The 23,214-nt window shown below is 41.8% G+C and overlaps 1 protein-coding gene across 1 annotated transcript in view; it reads right to left on the bottom strand.

Moving 5' to 3' along the window:
* The window catches only part of CREB5 (cAMP responsive element binding protein 5), a 388,727-nt gene that overhangs the window by 83,473 nt on the left and 282,040 nt on the right, over positions 1–23,214 (bottom strand). The window contains exons 6-7 of the mRNA XM_035021403.1: positions 10,508–10,634; positions 5,266–5,376 (exon numbers count right to left, since the gene is read on the bottom strand). Coding sequence (XP_034877294.1) covers positions 5,266–5,376; positions 10,508–10,634 — 238 coding nt within the window. The remainder of the gene's footprint in view (positions 1–5,265; positions 5,377–10,507; positions 10,635–23,214) is intronic.

Below are 23,214 nucleotides of genomic sequence, written 5' to 3'. Positions count from 1 at the left end.
ACCACAAAGCTTCTGAGAAGCAGACAGCTTATTCATTCACTGTTTTTTGTTTTTTTTTTTTTAATTCCTGGACTTTTAGGAAGTGAAACCGGGGGTGATTAAAGCAAATAGGCAAATCGCAGAGCAGCATTTCTCAAGAGTGCCCGGGAGATGTTACCTGGAGACTGTCTTTTCATGTGTATAAACTTTCCAGGCAGCTCCATATGGAGCCAGGCTTCTCTGTGATTTATCTGTTGGACAGTGGGTGGCCAAGGGGCACCGTAGGCAAACAGTTATCCAGCTCGATAATTAGGGAGGGGAAAGGCAAACACAAACACACCCAGGTTGACATTCAAAACAAAGTGGAGATTTAACCACGGATTGTGCACTATACCACCCTAGTTCTTGTCTGCCCATCTGCCAGCAGAAAACCAGGGGCCAAGAAAAGAAGCACTGTTAGTAATTTATCAGTACAGCTGATGAAAAAAGCATCAGGCTGGGTAGAAACGTGACGGTCTGAACTGGGGGCCCAGCTTTGGGTTGAAATGATGGCTTGATTTCCCTAAGTGTTTATTTGCCTCTGGTGTCCTTAACTTGTGAAATGAGAAATTTGGGCAAGGTCTTCACTAAGTACCTTCCACCTCTAAAAGCCTTTGACTTTCCAATTTTTTTTGTTTCACTCATTAATGCACATATTTATGTATCTATTCAATAAATTGTAAACCTAACTATAAATGAGGTATTGACAAGTCAACAAGTGAAATACAGCACAGTTAGCCTATCACAGTGGAAGAAATAGCATTTAGTATTGACCCTTCTCAGTTCCTAGGAGGTCAATGTTATTCCAACTTATATTTTCTAAGTAAGAGATATATTGCTTTTCTCTCAAGGAAGAAAACAAAACAAAACATGCCAGATGTTTTTTCCAGATATGGTTCGAAGAAATCAAATGTAGTCAAATACTCTTTCTTAGTTGATTACTTAGCTTAGCATTTATCTCGTTTAATCCTCTCCTTCTGAGCCCCACCCTTGCCCCTTACTCACTCCATCCCACCCCCACTTCCACTGCTACTGTTTGGTTCCTTCTCCTTATTTTAATTCAACTCAACTCAACTAATTAAATTCAGCTCTCATTCATGGGGCCTTTCTTAGTACAAGGAACTTCCATGATGCAAGGATTATCTTCAAGGAGCTCCCAATCAATCGAGTAAGGGGGGAGACACACATGTAAAATAAGAAACATCAAGATAAAAATGTGTTTGGAGAGAGAGGCAGTGAAGCTCAATCAGTCAGGGAGGCCACAGAGCTCTGGTTAAACCAAGGGGGGCATTTGGTACTAGCAACCACCCCTCGTCTTTTCCAGGTTATCTGGAGGTCTAAAGGACCCCTAAACGGAAGGTCCTTGCCATCCTTAGCTCCCATTTCTTTGTAAATATAAACGAACCCTGAAGAATTTGATATATTGCTGTTACTTGGAAGCTGTGTGATATTTTTATCTAAAGGATCAATATTGTGATGAAAAAGATTTGTCGGTGGAGTCTGAGATGTTAGCCTTCACTATGTGATGTATCGTCGGACCAGTTTTTTAACCTCTAGGAGCTTCAGTTGTCTCAACTATAAAATGGGGACAACAGCCCTGTCATGGCGCTGTCCTGAGGGCAAAATCAGGTCTCGGGTGTATGTACCTTCTTCTTAGTATTAATCAACACTCTCTTCGCTTCCCTAACTCTGTCTAAACTGAAGGTGAATCCTGGGCAGAGCCGCCTCAGCCCTCTCTGGAAAGTTGTTCATATGCCATCCTTCATTTTAGTTGGTTTTAGTATGATAATCATCTCAACATTACTGAGACACAAGACAGGTGTATGGACAATTCCCCCTCCCCGCCCCCCCGCCCCCCCATTTAGCTTCCAACCCTATTACTGGCCTGAAAAAAAAAAAAAAGAAAGAAAAAGGAAAACCTCTTTTAAAGCTAGATAGAAATGAACACAAATCTATGTAACTCTGAAGATACCATATCCACACCACTACAGAATCGCTCATGCCCACGAGAGGCTAGAAATGTGTCGCAGTCTGATTTAAATTCCCTTACCCTCTCTGTCTCCTTCTTCCTCCCCTTTTCCATTTTTGTCTGCTTATCCCCCTCATTTTCTCCCTTTCCCCTTCGCATGTCAAAAATGTCCATCAGTATCCAGGGAACTTCCTTTCTAGCAGACCCCATTTTCATGGAAGATGCCCACCAATCCCAGGAATCTGGGAGGAAGAACCCATTGTTTTGGGTGGTTAGAAGGATGGAAAGCTCTCACAGCTCTGAGTCTGCTTTGACCTCCAAAACGAAATCCAGTATGCATATATTCACTCGTATAATCATGAAGCCATATGTTTGTCGGCTAAATTCTTCAGAAAAAGAATCCATAAAACTCAATTATAATCTGCCAGAATTATGACAGAACCGGCTCAGACAGACGTGACTTCAGTACACTGAAGTCCAGTGCTTGATGTCCATATACATTAAATCATAGGAAGAGCACTGTGCTACTTGATTTGGATATCCCGGATTAATACACTGTACAGCTTATTGGGGACAGCTATTTTGCTCTCTTCCACAATAGAAATGACCAATTTGTGGCAAGAAAGATGGATGCATCCTACTGAGCAATCACTAGTCGAACGGCTTCTAACAAAGCTGTACAGTTAAAGCAATACTGGCTTAAGATTTGTCCACCTCCAGGACCTCCAAGTTTCACCAGAGATGCAGGATGATGGCGTTTGTCAGTGGTCAATAGAGAGTGTGAAACAGACACTCTGACACCAATGTCCCCAGGAGAATAGGTCTGCAGTGTTGTGGTGTGGGCGACACCCTCCCTGGCAGCTCTCTGGTTTCTCCTGTGCTCTGAGAACACACCCCGCAGAGTGCATTCATCACAATAGCCCATGTGTGACCTTTGGAAAAGTCCTTGAAAACAGTGAAACAGGAGTCTTAGTTGAAATCTGGAATCCATTCCAGTCTTACACAGGAAGAAAATTAGGCATAGAACAACAAAGCCCACAGTTCAGAGAAACCTGGGGAGGCTCTGGCTGACATTAAAATCACGGAAGATTTTTTTTTTCTCCATCACTTTGTATTTCGTAAAAGCTTTTCATCTGAGCAGTCCAAAGCTGCTAGAAAATACTGTACAGTTAGTAGATGGCAATAACTGGTTTCTCCAGTGAATAAAGCAAGTGGAATGAGAATAGAAATGCTGAGTAATGTATTAAAAGCCGATTACTAAACACTTTTCCAGGCTATTAAGTAAATGCTATTTCTCCAAAATGTAAGTGGCCAATACTCCCATTTTCCCCCTTGGAATAACGGATTGGCAATAATGGTGTCAGGGGTGGGAGCCTGGGACAGAGAGAATAACTATGCTCCCTAAGCCCTAACTCCAAGATAGAGTTCATTAGCCCAGACATCATGGATCTGGAAATATTCATCCATCGACCCAGAGCATGAATCAGCAGAGTCGTGTGCTTGCTCAGTAAATTTAACTCGACAAACGTTTGTGGGGTCACATGATTTTATAGGTACAGACCAATTTCCTTTTGCCTCTAGCTGATATTATTCACAATAGTTGGCCATATCATCTGTTTTTCTTTCATACATATAAATAATTATAAACCTGTACTCCCTTTGGAAACGTTCTCCTTCTTTGCCAGTAAGAAGAGGGGAGGTAGGACATTTCTGAATCAAGTGGTGGCATATAATCCCGTGAAAATCATTTGGCAGGGAAATCTGGTTTGGAACTGTGTGTAAGAATCCACCTAAAGTTTGTCTGGGAGGTCCCTCAAAAGGGATACAGACCCCAAACCAAACAAGATGATTCAGAAATAATCCAGCTGAGCATCTGATGCTCAGACCCAGAACACTTATTCATAAACATGAATAACTTAATTTTGTTTTTTTCTTAAGTACCTTAACAGTTAATTTTTTATTTTCCTCAAAAAAAAAAAAAAGTAAATGGCATTACTCTGGTCTCCAAAACAGATGCCAATTTGAACTTCACTCTGCCAGCAAGTATTTGGTTTGGCTCTGCAGGGCTTGAGTTGAAAAAATATTTGCCAATTCCAAAAAGATTTAACGAGCTTTGCTGAAGATGCCAGTGCCATCTGGCATGTCACAGGGACTGTGGCACGGCAAAGAGAACTCTCTTAACCACAGATTTTATTTGCCCAAGGTAGCCAACACTGGGAATTCAGGCGCTTCCTTGAATCAAGGAGCTGAAAGACAAATGAGTAAAATTTCCAAGAGAAAGTGACCAAAGCAGGCGTCAAAAAAACTTGCTGCCATTGAAAATGAAGTCAACTGGTTTTGGTGGCTGATTTTCAGAAGCGTCAATAACATCCTCATACCAGCCACCAGACACAGTCCCCAACGCTGTCAGTCAGGAAACCAAATAAATCCCCGAACTGTGGCAAAGCCACCCTCATCCAATATCAGATACTAACAACTTTGCTACAGTGTATTTTGTTGCCATCTGATACCTTACTAATTGTGGTGCCAGAATTTAAATACATGAAAACCCAACGACCTACTTCAAGTAACTCTACTAAATACAACCAGCAAATTTATTTTATATTGCAAAGATGGACATGCATTGCTTTTATTAATATTTAATAGGATATAATGCATAAATCTTTCACTGTGATGGGAAAGACTGAACTGACTGCACATAAATCTCAAATGTTAAAAGTCACTGAAGGTTGTCACCTGAAATCACGTATTTCAGTAAGAGGTGCAATTACCCTGCATGAAAACAAGGCTGTGATCCTTTGAATTAGTGTCACATCTGACAACTATAACAAAAAATGAAAAATATTTCCATGCTAGTGTGCGCTTAAAAATCACATGTCTGTTTTCACGGATATGGGGACAGGAAGAGTGACACTGACACTGTGACCACCTTGAAGAAGAGAAACTCTGGATTGTTTTTGTTAATTTCACATTATGAGAAAATGTACACCTACTTGGGTGTATCCCACCTGAACGCCTATGGATCTCCCCAAACTCCTAAATGTCCCTTTCACCGAAGCTGATCCAATGCTTATTACATGGTCATCTGATGCCAAGATTCAATAACAAATATCCTCAAAGATAGAGCCAAGTTCTGTACTGCCTTTCCACAGAAAAGACCTATTCACCGAAACGACGATGGAGCCGTCTACCTGACTCAACTGAAATTTGGAAGTCAGAGTAGAAATCAAAAGAAAAAGTCACAAAATAACAAAAGGATGATTATAATTGCTATTTACCATTTTGGCTTCTGAATGCATTGGCTGGACCTGGGGAGAAGCACAGGGGTTGCTGAGATTTGGACCTTGCATTCCCAGGAGGCTGGAGTTCACGGACATCTGTCTCTCCATCTAAGAGAAAGGAAAGCAACAGAATCAGAAGTCTACGAAAAGCAGTCTAGGTCACAGACAAAGCTGCATTTCTCTTTCAAGTGGGTCATTTAGAATTTCTTTGAATAACTCTGGAGAAAGACTGTGGTTTGGGGAAGGGTAAGTAACACACTTCTGAGCCTTGAACTCCAGGACATCAAAGAATTAATCCAAAGCCATGCATTCTATGGGAGATGCCCTGTGCCAACGAGAACCATGTTGTCATGGTACATTTGCAAACAAAAGTATGGAATATTTCCACTTTTGCAAACGCTCCAAACTGCCACGAGTCATGCTTCTTTTTATAACTGTAAAGAATAATGTATGCTTAAAAAATGCTGGAAGGATATATACCAAATGGTTCTCTCAGGTTATCCATGGCTTTTTTCCCCCCTAAGTTTTATACAAAAACATGAATCATTTTAGCAATAAGGAAAACATTAAATTAACTTAAAAAAGTAATGCTCTCAAATATGCTGGGTCTTCTTGCCACTGTAACTTATAAACACAATCAAGATGACCAAGAGCGGGGCGCTGGGTGGCTCAGTCGGTTTCACGTCTGCCTTCGGCTCAGGTCATGATCCCAGGGTCCTGGGATCGAGCCCCGCATCGGGCTCCCTACTCGCCTGGAAGCCTGCTTCTCCCTCTCCCACTCCCCCTGCTTGTGTCCCTGCTCCTGCTATCTTTCTCTGTCAAATAAATAAAATCTTAAAAAAAAAAAAAAGATGACCAAGAGGTATTTGAGCTGCCGCCCCTGGTAGAGCTCCCCTTCCCAGTTAACCTAGTCAGGATACTACACAGCAGCAGGTTTTGGCCTCACGGCAGGGCTAGACCTTTGGCGGGGTGAAGAAAGCAGGTGAGGGTACCGTACCACACCTGATGGACACTGTCCTGCTGGCCTGCCACTGTGTCTAGAATTAACATCATTTCAAATACCTGCATGAGTTCTGGCATTTTTGTCTCCAGGGTGTCCCTGTTAAAAAGGAAATACAGAAAAACCTCTCTTTCAATCAAGGAAGGGTATGTGTGATTGATATTTTCTGTTGAGTAGAAATTTAGCACGTTCCAAAGAACTAGAATAAAGCAAGTACACTTAATAGTAAATCACACAGAAGACTTTCGTCAAGAGGAAAAAATAAATTCTTCAATGCAAAAGTTGATCCCCTTGATGAAGGATGGAAATGAAAACGGGTCAGAAACTTGAGGGAATCTGCTTTCCGCTCAAAGTTAGCCTGGGGAGTCTGAGGAGAAAAATACAGAGTTCTTTATCACTGGAGCTCTTCCCAGAGCGGAGGACAGAAACCTCACTGGCAAAAATGGAGAGGGAAAGCCGAGGTAAATGTCCCTTTAGGGTCCCTGCCATGGTCGGGTTCCATCCCTGCACCCCTGCTGGGTCCACCCCAGGTGCGGGGCTGCAATTATGACATTAATGTGTGGGTTAGCAGCGGTGCTCATGAAATGACACGAATGACGGGTGGACGGTCCCTGTCATAGCAAAGCACCCTCGGCCGTCCCTTAGCCTAAAAGAGTATGTTTGTGTGAAACTGCTTCAAAAGGAGCCGTTTGATGAAGAATCTTCTATACAGTCTAGAGCCTGCTGGCAACGACTTTTGGGGCCTTATCAATTCAGGAAAATAAAATGCTCACTCCCATATACCCCCTGAGTCTCCAGGTAGCCTAGGTATTTTATTTTTTATTATTGTTTTGTAATTCTGGTAAAATACGCATGTCATAAAATTTACCACTGTAACTAGGTTTCCGTGTACAGTTCAGCGTTATTAAGTACGTCCATGTACTCTAATTGTTAAGTCATGAAGACTGCGCCACAAAATGCTTATTGCTTGTAATTCCCCCTTCCAGAGGCTGGGAGATGGAAGAGTTGGAAAGGCATTTGGCCCTTTATTCCAACTGGTAGGTAACCTTCTCCTAGAGGGAAATCAAGTCCAAATGAGCTTTTGCTTTCAGTTTCCTGAAGGAAGGTCATTGAGAAGTACAAATGATTATCTGAAAGTTTCCACGCTGTTATCCATCATGAGCTACAAAGAAGGGCGAGCGGCTTACTTGCAGCCTCGGGATCCAAAATCAGCCATGCTGCCCACTCTGTGGAAAAGTTACAGTCTGTGACTACTCCTACTCCATGACTCACAAATTCAACAGAATGTTGAAAACAGGCTGATTTCTCTACTTTAAAAAAATTACATTTTTTCCATCTTAGTGATTGTAAGGGGTCAGCAAGCGCCTCAGCAAGGCAACGATTTGGTGCTTATACTAATAAGGTTCTGCCCGAGTGTGCTTTGGTGAGGTGCCTAGAATTAAGAAGTCAGATGATTGAAGTGGTTTTGCTGAATACTAAACAACATTTAGCACAGCAGGTGAAACATCCAGGTAAAGGATTTCACCTTTTTTTGAGCTGCTCCTTTCCTTCTGAAACAAATCAGGAAACGGGAGTTAAAATCTCTACAGCTCACTGGGTTTTTGAATTATAAATGAGTGTTCATATTCCCAAATTTTGTGAACATTTGACTTTCAAGATAGGAAATCACACCACCATGAAATCCTTCCTTGTTGTTCACCACATCCCCAACATCCAGCGCAGTGCTTGGCTCATAGCAGGTGCTCAACAAAAGCTTGTGGAATGAACAAATACCTCATTTTGCTTCAGACCTAGGACCTTGTGAAATGTGTGGCCGGGCAGCATGCACTGCAAATCAGTTAAGGATATTACCTACACCTACAGACAGACTGATCTTTTATACCAAGGGAATCATGGTTCCCTAGGGCGGGAACTCTATGGGACGACTATGCTTAAAATGCCAGAATCTGAGCATAGGAGCAGGAGACTTGATAACAAGGATGAAAAGGCCTAGATTTCTGGGACCAGGAACTCTTAGGGTATCTTTTTTTTTTTAGAGATTTTATGATAGTTTTCATGAGTTACATTCGTGGCACTTTAAACCAAGGTTTCTCAACCTCAGCACTGCTGACATCTAGGGCCCAAATGATTCGTTTCTGGTGGGGGCTATCCTGCACATTATAGAATGCTGAACAGCTTCCTTGGCCTCTACCCACCGAGGCCAGCAGCGGCCTTCCCTCAGCTTTGACAACCAACAGCAGTATCTCCAGATAGTGCCAAACAATCGCCCCGAGTTGGAATCAGTGCTCTTGGATGACACTTGTCACGGCAGCTGTGCATATCAGTGACATGGGTTGGGGAACTCCTGTGGGGGTGGCATCCCTGACTTTCTGTCTACACTGGCTCTTGATCATGTACCTGATCCTTTACTTCTATTCTGAAGCATCAACAGGAGGCCAAGTTGTACAATGAGATGAGATGGTGGAAACCAGCACCAGATACTTTTTTGCCAGGCCGTCTCAGCCCGTGTCCCACCTTTGTCCCTGGAAATGGTACAATTAGATGGGGGGAAAAAAAAAGGCACTGAAATGGTATTTTTCTGGCTAGTGGATAGAATTTATGAAAGGACACTCATTTTGGACCAGAGGGATTTAGCGTCTAAAGGAAGACAGCTTATGGTGGGAGTCTTCGTGCGCCTGGCTGGGTTGAATAAAACCTGGGCAAGGGGCCTTGGTGACAGCACTGTCATAGCTCGTCTGAAGATGTTTAAGGTGAGCAAGGCAGGGAAAGTGTGTCAACTCATCTGTTCCTTCTGGCCCGATTTTGCAAACACTGTTTCCAGCCAGGACTGTTTCTGCTACTATTTATAGCAGGCGGGTCCATTTCTCTGAACTTGGGCCTCCCAGCCCTCATCCACCCCTGCCTCCACTCAGAAAAATCGGCAAACTGCTCAAACTTCGAGAATCTGAGCTGCTCAGTGTGAGTTGAGGTGGGGTTTGTCACAGCTGTGGGCCATTAGACAGCTGCCTTCAACTTCTTACTCTTCAGCTTTTCATCTGTAAAATGAGCGTGTCAATAATTACCGGGATTCCATTCGCACAGGATCCCGATGAGAGCGACACGAAGTGACAAATGTAGACAATCCCTTAAAAAGCGAAAATGCTCTGCCAGGCATTGTTGATACTGTTGTGGGAGGGTTTTCATTGAATTGTCATATCATCTCTTAGGACTTCTGAGAACAACTGTGGCCCCAAGAATAAGGTCACCAGCCAGGCTCCCGAAAGCACAGGCCAGGGAGGATGAAGAAGCACAGGGAGGGGATCCTGTGGAAGAAGAGCAAAGTTTGCTCTGGAATACTCTGTATGTCCCTTCTAGGCTAATGTGTTGTTTTCAGAGAGGGGGGCTGTATTACATAATGATTAGAATGTAGACTCTTGAGTCCTGCCACCTGGATATAAATCCTTACGCTCCATCACCTACTAACTGTGACCTTAGCTAAGTTACTCGGCCTCCTGTGCCTCAGCTTCCTCGTCTGTAAAATGGGGGTAAAAACAGTGTATCCCTCACAGGTTTGTTGTGGCAGTGAAAGCAGAGAATACAGTGGTATCACACAGTGGCTGACCAAGTGGGCTCTGGAGCCAGAATTCCTGGGTTCAGAACTCAGCTATGCTGCTTCTCAGCCAAGCAAGCTACCTGCCGTACTTCTCCCATTCAAACCAGGGGGTAGAAATAGCACGTGCCTGACAGGATTGTTTCACATGTTGAGGAAGTGCTTACAGAGGGACTAGCACATGGTAAGCACTCAATAAACGTTGTGAGCATGATTAACAGACTCTGATACGCAGGGACACATATTAGCAGATATTCTGTACCATTGTTATTATTTTTGTTGTTATATTTGTCACCCTGAGTCCTGGCAAGACCACTCCCTGGTGAGTTAAGGACACTCGGTATATAGCCCACGCTATACAGACTTTGGGCTAGTCGAAAAACACTGTGTCCTTGAACAAATTCCATTCCCTGGGTGTGGCAAGCTCACTTGTCACCGGCAGGAAGATGGGGTCAGGCCTCACTAAGGGAGCACTGAAGGCCGGGAAAGCCAGCCAGACGCCTAGGGACAGACAACCGAGTGCTCTCTGCAAAGTAGCACACAGCTCAGCTTTTCATCCAGAAGAAGGTGCTTTCTTTCCAGCTTAGATCTCAGCTTTTCTTTTACTGTTTTCAAAAGAGCAAGGCTCAGTGGAAGGGAGAAGCACTTACTGGCATCAAGACGGCAGAAGATCCCGGCATCGTCGGGTTGGGCAGGGTCCCAGGCATGGAGGCTGGCATGGGCTGTCTCTGTCTGTTGTGGAGATGTAGCAGAGAAGATAGAGAGCCTGGGACAGGCCTGGCAACACACAGAGAAAGCAAACATTATTCCTGATGCCCGGGGGCAGGGGGTTCACTGCCTGCTTCCCCACGTCCGGAACCAGCGGGGACAACACCGTTACAGAGCACAGATCAGATCCTCTGATGGGAATCACATAATTGAGGATATTAGGGAAATAATAACAAATCAAACACAAGCCTGGCTTCCTCTGCTGCTTCCTAGTTAATATATCAAATTCCACTTCATTTCCTGACCTCTGTTATCTAACTCATGTTCAATAGTCAACAAGCCGGTAAATCTCCTATGACCCCTGCATCTTAGGGAAGGGACTTGGGGGTGAAATCCTGTGTTTACTCAGAATTCTCTGCCCTGTGGAGGATCTTAGACCCAGAGATCTGTGTACGTTTGTTTCATCCGCACTCTCCTATGCCTCTGCCTGGAAGCCCTCCTGGCTTTATTCTGGATACACGTTCACCGTCTGGATTCGTAAAGCCAACTTTATTCATGAATTCCCAAGAGAAATCTGTTTTGACTTTTTCATAGTTCTCCACTATGGGTGGAAACAAACAAACAAACAAACAAACAACAAAAAACAAAGCCAGGACACAGACCACAGCAGCAGGAATGAGGCTCATGCCACGGCAGCCAGCCTTTCTCAAGCAAGTCCAGAGCCCAGCCCCCAATTACCAATCCCTCATTTTATAATAACTAGAGGTGTTAGGCTGTTTGACAGAAACTGATTTTGGCCTGACCTGCAGAACTTGGGTAAGCATTCCTCCGGGGAGTGCATAGTTTGAGCTTTTGCTTCAATTTGCCAGAGGAAAAAAAAAATTTTTAGGACTTTAAATTGATTTAATGAGCCAGGGAATGTGTGGCTGAGGGAAAAAGGAAATTATTTGTGTTTATGAAAAATGGCAAATAAGCGACCTCCTCAGCTAAATTCTCAATCTCCTGATGGTTTTGCTCTGGGGAGCTGTATAAATGTCAAACCATTAAATTAAAGATTTAACAAATAAAACAAAACAAATAAATAAACACATCCCCTCCCCCCCAGCAGGGACCTCTGAGTCTTCCATGTTAAACTACCTTATCCTGAATGCCATAAATGAAGTTACTGCTTCCAGAATTAATGCATTTTCTTTAAAAAAAAAAAAAAGAGAGATTCCTTCATGCTAAGTGCTGGGTAATGATTGCAGACAGAGATGTCCTGTGTGGTCCAATGCTTTTCTATGCTTCGGGGAAGGATAGTCCCATCCAGAGTAGCATGAGAAGCCTCTTCTTTGGAGCTGTGTGCCTCCCGTGACTGACTTGAGGAGAAAGTGGGGATTGAAACAGGGAGAACAATGCCAACATGCTCTTTTGCATTGTTGTTGAAATCTCAAAGCTTAGGTTTTCTACCCTTTTTGCCTAACAGCTCCTTTGGGCAGAGCTAGCTATCGCAGGCACATGAATATTAGAAGGATTAATCATAAATTAGCCAATATTTATATGTTCAGGAAGTTATATAAATGAAAATATAAAAGAATATAAAACTTTTACCCAGACTCCATGTAGATGCCCACAAATGACATCCAGCTTTATGAATAGAATGTGTGTATGAATAGTTACATGGAGAGGCCAACAGAAGTAGCCTGTAACAATAAAAAGTGTTTTCAGAAAAGCAAATGCGTGTTATGGGTATTTCTTGACATGTGCCCTGGGGCCCTCTGGAGTATAGGATTAGTAGGGTCTTTGAAGGTCCTTCACCTTTTACAGTTCTAGGAAACTGCTAGTTTCCGTTTGCTCCAAAATTCTAGAGTAGGTTGTACTTCACTGGGTCTTAAAGCCTACCTCATTCAGAGGTGGATGGCTCCAGTCAGATAGGTATAAATGTGGTTCTGTCAACAGACAAGGTTTGCTTTATATTCTCCAGTCTTAATGTTTTGTTTGTGACCTTTGCTGGGAAGAAAATAGCTGTATGTCATCTTTAATAATGGTCAGTTCCTCCAAGTGCAAGGTTAGTAATCTGAACTGCCCTGTTTTATAAGGAGAAAGATTCACTGAGACCATCACCACAGATAGCTGTTAGTCATCTATCCATCCACTCATCTACAGATATCCAGACAGAGACATGTACACACATACATCCATACATCCATGCATTCATATAGATACATCTAAACATACATACATACAACCTTGTACCATATGCCTTTTCCCCTAGTCACCAGGAGGAATGCTTTGGGTATAGATAGGGACAAGTGAAAAAAGACAACTGAAAACATTTTATAACGATGACTGGCCATATCATCCTCCTAAAGAAAGGGCAGCATATTATCATCATTTACATTTTGTTTCCAACATGACATATTAATGATAATCTTGGTGATCAGTTTCTATTGATGAGTCATTTTTAGAAAAGAAATCAATTAAACAATGCTTATGTGAATGGAGATGCAAAAGTAATCAAATTTAAAATGAGTTTTCATTCTTCATACAACTAGGGAAAATTCCCAGCTGGATAGAGTAGCTAGGGAATGGTATGCTTCATTTAATCAATGTTCTTATTAGGTCAGTTACTTCCACACCATGCATAGATGTGCCGGATTTTTAAATATAAAGCATTCCTTCATTAATTAAGAAAGCTTTTCAGGGTACTGAGTTCCCTTGGAATTATAATAATTGCCTAATGATAGCAATCAAACCAATTAACAATATATACTTGAAAGAGAGATGGCTATTTGAGAACTATGCATGTTTGGATTCTGAATAACTTTGAATTATTGTTTTACACAGAATCTACATTTATTTCTTTGAGAGAGAGTGCACGCACACACACGCACACATGTGCACATGCAGGAGGGAGGGGCAGAGAGAGAGGGAGAGAGAATCTTAAGCAGGCCCCACACCCAGTGTGGAGCCTGACACGGGGCTTAATCTAAGAACCCTGAGATCATGACCTGAGCCAAAATCAAGAGTTGGACACTTAACTGACAGAGCCACCCAGGCACCCCTATACAGATTCTATAAATAATTTTCCCGACCCATGCTGGGAACAAAACTGCGGCATTTTCTATGCTTCTTGTTTGGGCTTTTAAAACTACAAAAACTGAAAGAAAAAAAAATCTACTCCTACTCATCGCTGGGTATACAAAGGGTTAGATTGAGGTAATTATGTAGCTTGGCCCAATAAATAATCATTTGTCCAGAATATTCTGATCATTGAAGCAAGAGTGGTATCGGAATAATTACATTAATTATCTAATTCCCTTTGTGTATATAGAAATAATTATTAACACATTGCACTTGCTTGAAACTTTTTATATTACAATTATACAGTTTCATATTTTTCAAAATATTTCACCTTCATGTGACTTGAAGCAATGCCATGTGTTGGGTAGGTCAGATTACCCCCATTTTACTCAGAGTAAGCTGAATTCAGAAACATTTAAATGTGCCCAAGATCATATGGGTCATGAAAAAAAGCACGGCTCATATTCAACTTGCAACACAGGGCTTCCCCCATCATTCCTTGATGGCTCCCATAACTAAGTTATTATTGATTTTTTATACTAAAATAAATTCACAGTCTATTTCCTTTGATATCCACACTGCTCCCTGGACTTGGCAATGAAGCAGTAAAATTCTGCAGTACTGCTAACACGAGAAGTCTCTCATCCATGTGAAATTATGTTTTCTTCCTTTAAAAAAAAAAACACCAAAAACTTCCCAAACAACACATCAGTTAGACTCTGAAAATAAGATGGCAAATCACAGCAAAGTTGTGAAAACAAAGACCCAACAGTCTTTCTCCAGTGCAGGCTTGTTGCCATGAGCTAATAATTCCAGACTTTGAGCAAGCCGAGCCTCCTTTTTAATAACCATATGCCTCTAGGTAAAGTATTTCTACTAAAAATTATTGAGGCATGGAACAAGGTAAGATGTGTGAGCTCATGTTGGATTGTTCAATTACTAAACTGAGTCCCGTAGCATTAAGAGTTTTCCAACTTGACAGATTATTCCTCTTTATACACTTGTATAAACATACTGCTTACGGCTGAAATCTATGTAAGCTTTTCTTTCAATTAAAATGTCAAGGATGACAGACTGTGTTTTCAGTGTCCTTAACAGAATGAAAGGTACCACAGCGAGCGATTTTATGTCCTCATTTTTACCCCCAAAGGATGTTTTCCAGTCTAGGGGTGTCTGAAAAGCAAGCTCTGTGTCTGCCACTCTTTGCCCTTGGACAAGCCCAACTATCTTTTAAGGAGTGAGGGGCCAGTGATTTTGTTTGGAAGTCTCAGGAGGGTCACTGCAGACTGCTCTCCTTTCCCAGGTCTTCAAAAGATCCATGGCACCCCGGATTGCCTATTTAACTCAAGACAGATACATCTGCCAGGTACGTGGTCAGGTAAAGAGAAGAAGCAAGCAGTGAAAAAAAATTAGGTTAAAGAATTGGAAGATCAATGTTAGCATCAAAATCCAACCACAGACATCTAAGAAATCGTGAGCAGGTAATAAATAACAAAAAGGACTCGGAAGGACTTGGTGTGTGCAGAATAATATGAAAAGCTTCAAAGCAATAAAATGGAAAGAAGAGTGGGCAGGGAGCAGAGGATCCAGATACCACTGCGATTAGAGTTTCTGACTCTGGGGGAGAGACTTTCTTCACTTTGGGGCTCTCCATTTCATCATCTGTTTAATGAATGGATCAGACTATAGGCCATCCGGAAATGCCCTGAAGCTCTATTCAAATTCAGATTCTAGAACTTGAAAATGAGATGTTTGTAACCTCATGAGACTGTATGTTCTATTATGATTGGGGTATTCTTCATGGCTCATTGATGAATCCACAGTGCTTCACCCAGCACCTGCAACATGGTAGGGGGTCAGTGTCTGTACTGAATGGAACGGAGTCAGTACAGTACTTAGTTCTTAATGTCAAAAATACACTTGAAATATGAATAAACCGCAAATAGAAAGTGTCTCTAAAAAGCAAGAGAAGTTGCTAAAAAGGACTTGATACATCCCAGTGGGTCCACACCTTTTCCTCATTTACATGTAACATAATTTCACACACAGACTAGAGAAAGAGTATTGCCCACTACCATTGTATTTGCTTATAAAGAGAAGTGTGCTTTCTTTTCACCTTCTTAAATGAACTATTGTGGTCTAACCTGGCACACTAGTTTCTGTCTAGGATGGGGAGACTGAAGAACTAAAGAGGGGAATACAGACTCTTAAATGTTAAGAGAAGACTGTTTGTAATGAGAAATGCTTATTCTATCATTCTTCTCCAAAGTGGAATTCAAAAATTCCTATTTTTGTAAAGAAAGAAAACTGCAGGGGCGCCTGGGTGGCTCAGTCATTAAGCGTCTGCCTTCGGCTCAGGTCATGATCTCAGGGTCCTGGGATCGAGCCCTGCATCAGGCTCCCTGCTCGGCGGGAAGCCTGCTTCTCCCTCTCCCACTCCCCCTGCTTGTGTTCCTTCTCTCGCTTTGTCTCTCTCTGTCAAATAAATAAATAAAATCTTTTAAAAAAAAAAAAGAAAGAAAGAAAGCAAACTGCAGGATAATCAAGTAGAATGTGAAATGGAAAGATAGTATAGTTAATTTCTTCCATGGCTGATAATTACATTGTAAAATGGGGTAGTAAAGGACATGGGCTCAGAAGATGGTCTGCCTAGGTTGGAATCCCAACTCTGACACTTAATAGCTGTGTGACCCTGGGCAGATTACTTGGCCTCTCTGTGCCTCAGTTTTCTATAAAATGGGATGATAGAGATATTTATCTCATGGCCTTAAATGAGTTACTACGTATTAAATACAGTTGACCCTTGAACAACGCGGGCATTAGGAACCCAGACTCCCTGTGTAGTCAAAAATCTACGTGTAACTTGAGTCTCCCCAAAATTAACTACTAGTAGCCTACTATTGACCAGCAGCCTTGCTGATAATATGAACAATCTATTTACACATATTTTGTATGTTATATATATTATAGACTATGTTCTTTCAGTAAAGTAAGCTAGAGAAAAGAAAATGTTAGGAAAATCATAAGGAAGAGATATACATTTACAGCACTATACTGTATTTATTGAAAAACATCTGCATATAAATGGACTTGTGTAGTTCAAACCCATGCTGTTCAAGGGTCAACTACATACTGAATATGTTCAATAAAATTAGTTGTTTTTGTTATTATTCTTCTGAAACCCAGACCAAACAAGAGATTAATCACTACAATCAAGGAACTGGGGCTTAAGGCTGGGATCTTAAAGTTAACACCAATCCTTCGCTTTAACTAAAGAACCACAGCCTAACGGAATGCCTATAAAAATGTCCCAAACTTCCTGCATCTATGAGATATTTCTTTAAAAACCCATCAACTTTAGGGGCGCCTGGGTGGCTCAGCCGTTAAGCGTCTGCCTTCGGCTCTGGTCATGATCCCAGAGTCCTGGGATCGAGCCCCACATCAGGGTCCCTGCTCGGCGGAAAGCCTGCTTCTCCCTCTCCCACTCCCCCCTGCTTGTGTTCCTTCTCTGGCTGTGTCTCTCTCTGTCAAATAAATAAATAAAATATTAAAAAAACAAAAACAAAAACCCATCAACTTTAGATTCCCAAACCCTTCTGCAGAGGCAAATGGACTCCTCTCACCCACAATTTTACAGAATTTCAAAATGATTCACACTATTTCTCAGAAAGGATCTTTGAAAATATTTCCTCAAAATGGAACCAAACTAGTTCCCCAGAGATCGGTTCTCAGTATCTTGTTTTCCCTGAAAACAATGACAAAAATCCAACAGAAGCAATAATTGGGAAAACAAGACAGCTATCTGGCCCATATTTTAAAAGACATCATATTACCCGTATCTTTTTTTGAATGAGCTCATGCTCTGCACCAAGTCTCACTGCCAAGCTCCTAAATTTGGATGGCAAATACAATATTTCCCCTTTTAACAAAAGAGGAATTTGAGACAAAGGAGTAGAAATATTTAGCCTGAGAAAAGGCACCAAAATATCAGCAGAATTCAATTAAAATATGTATTTTTCATTTCAGAGCTTTCTTAGGCTCAAGGGAGGACCTCTGGTAAAGATCTGGGACCTTCCTGCATGATTTGTATCCCTCCCCCTTCCCTCCCCTCTGCCACCACCTTTCCTTTGATGACACAGACAATTGGGTGTCTGGGGAGAGAATTTTGCCTTTGTATCTGTATCCTCACCCCATCCTTCCTAAAAAGCTAGTAAAACAGCCTAATGAAAAAGAGCAAATTCTCTAGCTCATCAGAGATACCAGAAAGCTTGGCTCCTTGTGACAGAACTTGACATGACTCCAAGGCCATCACACCATGTGGCCCCTCACTGCTGCCTCGCTCATGGCCCTGGGCCCCACACCAGTGCCATCGCGGACTTCCTTCAAGCTTCATAGCATCGCCACCTTCCTTTCTGCCACAGCCTTGAATGGAAGTAATCCTTACCACCTTCTCTGGGCAGCCACACCAGGTCAGGGCCTTTTCTGGAGCAGCTCTCACCCTGCATTCTTCCTAGTAACACTTTCTCACCATTTATTCAATCAATGAATAAATCAAAAATCAAATTAAGCATCTAATACAAGTCAGGCTCTGTACACACTCATTTCAGAGTGGAAAAGCAGTTTGGCAAGTCAGGTCATTTGCCTAACAATTCATTTACAAATTCACAATTTGTGACAATATGATGAAAAACAAAATAGATGTGTTTCATGATCTCTTGGAGGTTACTACCTCAGCTCCCCAGTTATAATTCTTCAACGATTTTGAGTGATTTTTTAAAATGCCTCTGCTCCCAACTAGACAATAAACTGCGTAAGTGAGAGATTGTCTGCTCTGTTTTTAGTAATGCAGATACTTTAGAAATGTAAGGAAGTGCATGGTACCTAGCAGGTGTCAATAAATACTCTTGAATTCATAAGAACAGAGATATCGAGGATCTCTTCAATTGGCAAAAGACATTGCAAGAACAGGGTTCAATAAATTATCTTTGCTAACTAATGAGAAGAACTTAATTGACCTACAAGTCATAAGTGAAACTCCAATTTACCTTAACAGCCTAATATAACCATTTCTGTTCTTGAAAAGCATAAATGCTTACCCCCAAGATAATCTGTATTTTTAGCAGTGCCCCTTAGATTAAACACAAGCTTTCTGATGAGTTCTAGACCCACTTGTTTTTGCATCGATTAAATTAATTTCCATTTGAAATTATATTCTAGGCATTTCATAAGAAAAGGCCAAGAACAATTCAGGAACACTCATCTGTCTCCAATCTATATAATGTTTTAAAAATTGGATGCCTGCCCTGCAATAAGGCTGTACTTTATAACGTTCAGAGCTCTGGGCTCGGAGGTACCAGTTACACCCACAGCACGGCCAACTAAACATCTCGTTTCTGCTTTGCACTGACTTATCGATATTGACAAGAACACTTTTGTAATCATTATCACCAGGGGTGCTGGAAATTAAATTTAGCACGCAAGATAAATTTAGGCCTCCTTTTTTATCAATTCTATACTACTGCTGCTTTTATTTTACAGATGTAGTATCTGATATCTTGGAAATGTAACTTCTTTTTCTTTAAATAAAAGCCTGGCTGCGAGAGAGCCAATGGTAGTCATAAAATGTAGCACAGCTAACAGAGCTGCATCCTGCTGGAGCCTGTGCTGGGTTTTATAGCATATACACTGTATCTACTCAGGCACAGGAGATGTTTACTAGCGCTTTCAAGTGTTTTAAACAGAGAGAGCAGGAATAGAAAGGGAGATGTAAATTTATGGCCATTCTGTTAAGACTATTAAATCAATCTCTTTTTCTCCCCCTCTTTAATGACTGATTTCTGCACCATTAATCTGAATTAGTCATGCAGTCAGCCTGATTCATTTAAGTTAACCAAAAACACGGTTGGATTGGTTTCTGATGTACTGTTGTCACCAAAAAAAAAAAAAAAAAAAAAAATCCGTTTTCAAAATCTGATATTTTTCCCTTGTAAAGAGCTAACGGCTCTTTTAAAAGACCCTTTATAAAAGACCCTAAATGCCTGAACAGTTTGGCTTTCGCCATGGGTCAGGCTCAAAGACATGACGAGATGGCTTTTCAATTAGCCAATAACTTCTCAGTTGCGTCAATTATTCATAAACTGACACTTAGAAAAGGCAAGTAAATGCAGATCAAAAGACATGAAATAAATGACGATTTTGAATGCAGTCTCAAATAAATGATATACATCCGATTGGCTGGGGAAAATTTTTTCTTTATAGAGACGTATCTCTAAGTAAAATTTCTTCCTGTTTCTAAGTCGTTAATAAGCTTCCTCCTTGCTTCATAAGGACAAATAAGGAGCCCTCTGATTATGAGCCTTGTCATTTGCATGTGATTGCTGCTTGCATTCATTCACCATCAATGAATAATTCATGGAAACATTCACTAACACACTTGTCTGGATGTTCTGTAGGGGCAGAGCTCCCTGAGCTTACAAACACCCGCCCCCACCCCAACTCTTAAGTCAGCAATTCTGTTTTGCTTTCTTCTGGACTCGCGGCTTGTCAGTTATCATCTTTTAATGAGTAAGTCATGGTGGACTCCACACCCTGTACAGTCGCCCCATACCTATGATCCAAATATATGGCATCATTTTGCAGCTGAAGGACAAAAGCTCCAATTGCAAAAGACTTCAGCAAAAACAGAAGGGCTCTAGAAAAGATCATCTGGACAACCTCTATTCATCCTTGCACTTTGCAAGTTCTCCCTCCTGGGTCACCCCCACTAATGCCTTTACCTAACCTCTTCCTGAAGCTCAAGGCAGGGTCTCTTAGACAGTCTTCAAGTACCTGTCCCGGGAGACCCAATTTATAACACTCTCCACCCAGCCACTTGCCAGGATTATTTCAGCTCCTTAGGAGGAGGCGCTAGAAACTATTAGCTCCACTGGCAGGAGAGGGGATGTGTTGGTGATGCAGGAGGAGGGGCTTAGGCCGGCTGTGACCACAGGCAGGGACACAGGCTGCTAAAAGCCCGATTCCTCGGGTTCTGTTCTTAATGATAAAGTGACGCCCAGTGCTGAGACCGTAACTTGTCCTCCAAGGAAACACAACAAGGAAAGAGGCATTGCTTCAAGGCTCAGCAAACTCCTCACGGGGTTACATCCTGACAGACAGCCGCCAACTCTAAACCGTGGCTGTAATCAAATAACCAGAAACTGTAGGAGAGGGTGTGAGAGCCTAAAGAAAGCCTTGTCAGGCAGGGCTGAACACGATGTGGGCAGGGGGGAGGGAAGGGGCCGGGGGAGGGGTAGAGAACTTGGAGAAGGCTCCGAAGACGCACGGAGAAATACTGAAAGGCCAGAAGGGAAAACCTAAATGGAAAAGCAAAAGCAACAAGACCGGGAGATGACGAGGGCAGGCTTCAAGTTTCCAAATTACTATATTCAGAGAATGGTGACCAGTTACTCTCAAAGCCAACCAAAGCAGAATAATAACTGTAGTAAAACAGCAACACGTGGGATTTACGTTAGAAGAAAGAGTATCTCCCAAGAACGAATAGTGTAAAACAATTAAATGGCTTACTGAAGTTTTGGAATTTCCTCTTATTGGGCTCTTAAAAAATAGATTCGTCCCCGTCTGGCAGGGTTTCTAGGGAGGAGGACGAGGAACTGGCAGACTTCTCCTCGTCCTAAATTAGGTCTATTATTTTCACTTATTCCAGTCAGAGTGGCTGACAGAAATGATAGAGATAAGGCTGGCTGCCATCATTAACCAGTAAATCGAATAAAGCAGCCTTGTGTGGCTGACAAGGCGCAGGCTTTGGGCCGCCTGCTGGCCCCATCACGGCCCCTGAGTGTGTGATCTGTACAAGTCCTTTAACTTCTCTGTTTTCTCATCAGCAAAGACAGGGTTATACTGCCCACTTCCTAAGTATGGTGTGAGGGTGCTCTGATAATCATATAGGAGATAATATCTTCTATGTGTTTGGCCCCTGGAAGATGATTGATGTATATTCTATTCGAGAGATGATTAATCTATTTTAGAAGATAAAATTATTGCTAGTGTCATTTTACAGTACAAAGTGAAATGATATGGTTCTCAATTTTAGGGTGAAGTAGTTTGGAAAAAAGACCCAGAAATGTCCAGCCTCTCTGAGGGATCTGAGTGTCTTTACTATCACTGTGAGACCTGGTATCTTGTGGTGCATCATCTTCTCAGGAAAACCTGCTCTGATTTCTCCAGGCCAAGCTGATCCCTGCTCTGTGTTCTCACAGCCATGTACTAATATCTCCACCAGACTGGAGAGAGAGTATCACAAAACACAAAGCTTAGCACATAATAGGAGCCTTGTAGAGGTTTGTTGAATGACTTAATGAGGTTACCTCACTGTACATGGTCTCTCATTTCCCAGCAGTAGTACCCCAATGACACATCCCTGACAGGCTTCTTATTAAGGGTCATGATAACTTGAAACACTATCCTGAAGGGACAGTTGACTTGAGCAAGGGGGTGGGGGGAGGGGCAGAGTTTCTAGGAAACTTGTATCCTCCTTGAGCAACATTTCCTGAGCTACCTTTCAAGTTCTCCTACTTTGCAGCAGCACTTATCATGAGCTAAATTGATATTAATCTCAAACACTTAATAAAATAATAGCAATAAAGTTCATAATAATGATACTTGGCATTTACTTTGCACTTTGCATCCAAGGATCTCTCAAAGGGCTTTGCAATTTTCAAAGCTACTCGTGGGCTGGACACACAAGCAAAGAAGCCATTGCGTATAGCTTCCCTGTGGACAGAGTCGGTTCTATTATTACGTTCTGAGGTTGAGACAGTGGCCGTGCTATGTGTATAAACATACCCACTATCCACAAACACCCCCAGATATCTACATGCTAAGAGGCAAAAGTGATAAACAGACGTTAGGTTCCAAACACATTTTTATCTGTACCAGCCTGGTCAAACCTTGGAGTGCAGATTTGTGTTTTGATAGACTTGTTTTATTATGGTAATTCTTTCAACCCCCTCTTGGTGTATTTATAGGTATAATTGGAAATTCCATGTCTGTTCTTTAAATGCATAAAGTTTTAAAGGGCTTATTTTCCTTTTTAGTTCATTTAGTTCAAAAAAGGAAATTTTGCTTAGGCTTAAACATACAGGAGTTTATACATAAAGCATCTCTTCTAAGGCACTTTTCCCTTCCTTGGTGGCCTTGCATTTGCCAAAAAGAGTGACTTGCTCAGTTTCCCGTATTATTCCCCAGACAGCCCTATTCCTACTTCCAAACAAATGTGGTATTTGGGGTTTCAAGTTTAAAATGTAACTTGGTATCATTTCAGATGTCTTCCTACAGCTTAATAAACATCTTCCCCAGAGGGACTTGGGATCTGATTTTAATTTGTGGTAGGGTTATGGTCACAGTAAATGTCAATTTTAGCTATCGACAATAAGCCTGACTAGAAATAGAAATTGTATGTGAATGACAGTACATTTATAGGATATGTGGCATATTATGTTTGCTCATAGTTGAGTGTTCCCCAAGAAATCCCTTCACTGGTCTGTGACGAAAGTCTGGTTTCTCTTCAGGCCTCTGAATATCAGCCACT

This window comes from Mirounga leonina, unplaced genomic scaffold (genome assembly GCF_011800145.1).
Source record: "Mirounga leonina isolate KUSES-001 unplaced genomic scaffold, KU_Mleo_1.0 Mir_174, whole genome shotgun sequence".
Lineage (NCBI taxonomy): Eukaryota > Metazoa > Chordata > Mammalia > Carnivora > Phocidae > Mirounga > Mirounga leonina.
The sequence above is the reverse complement of the archived record's forward strand: the minus strand, read 5'-3'. Positions and strand labels throughout refer to the sequence as shown.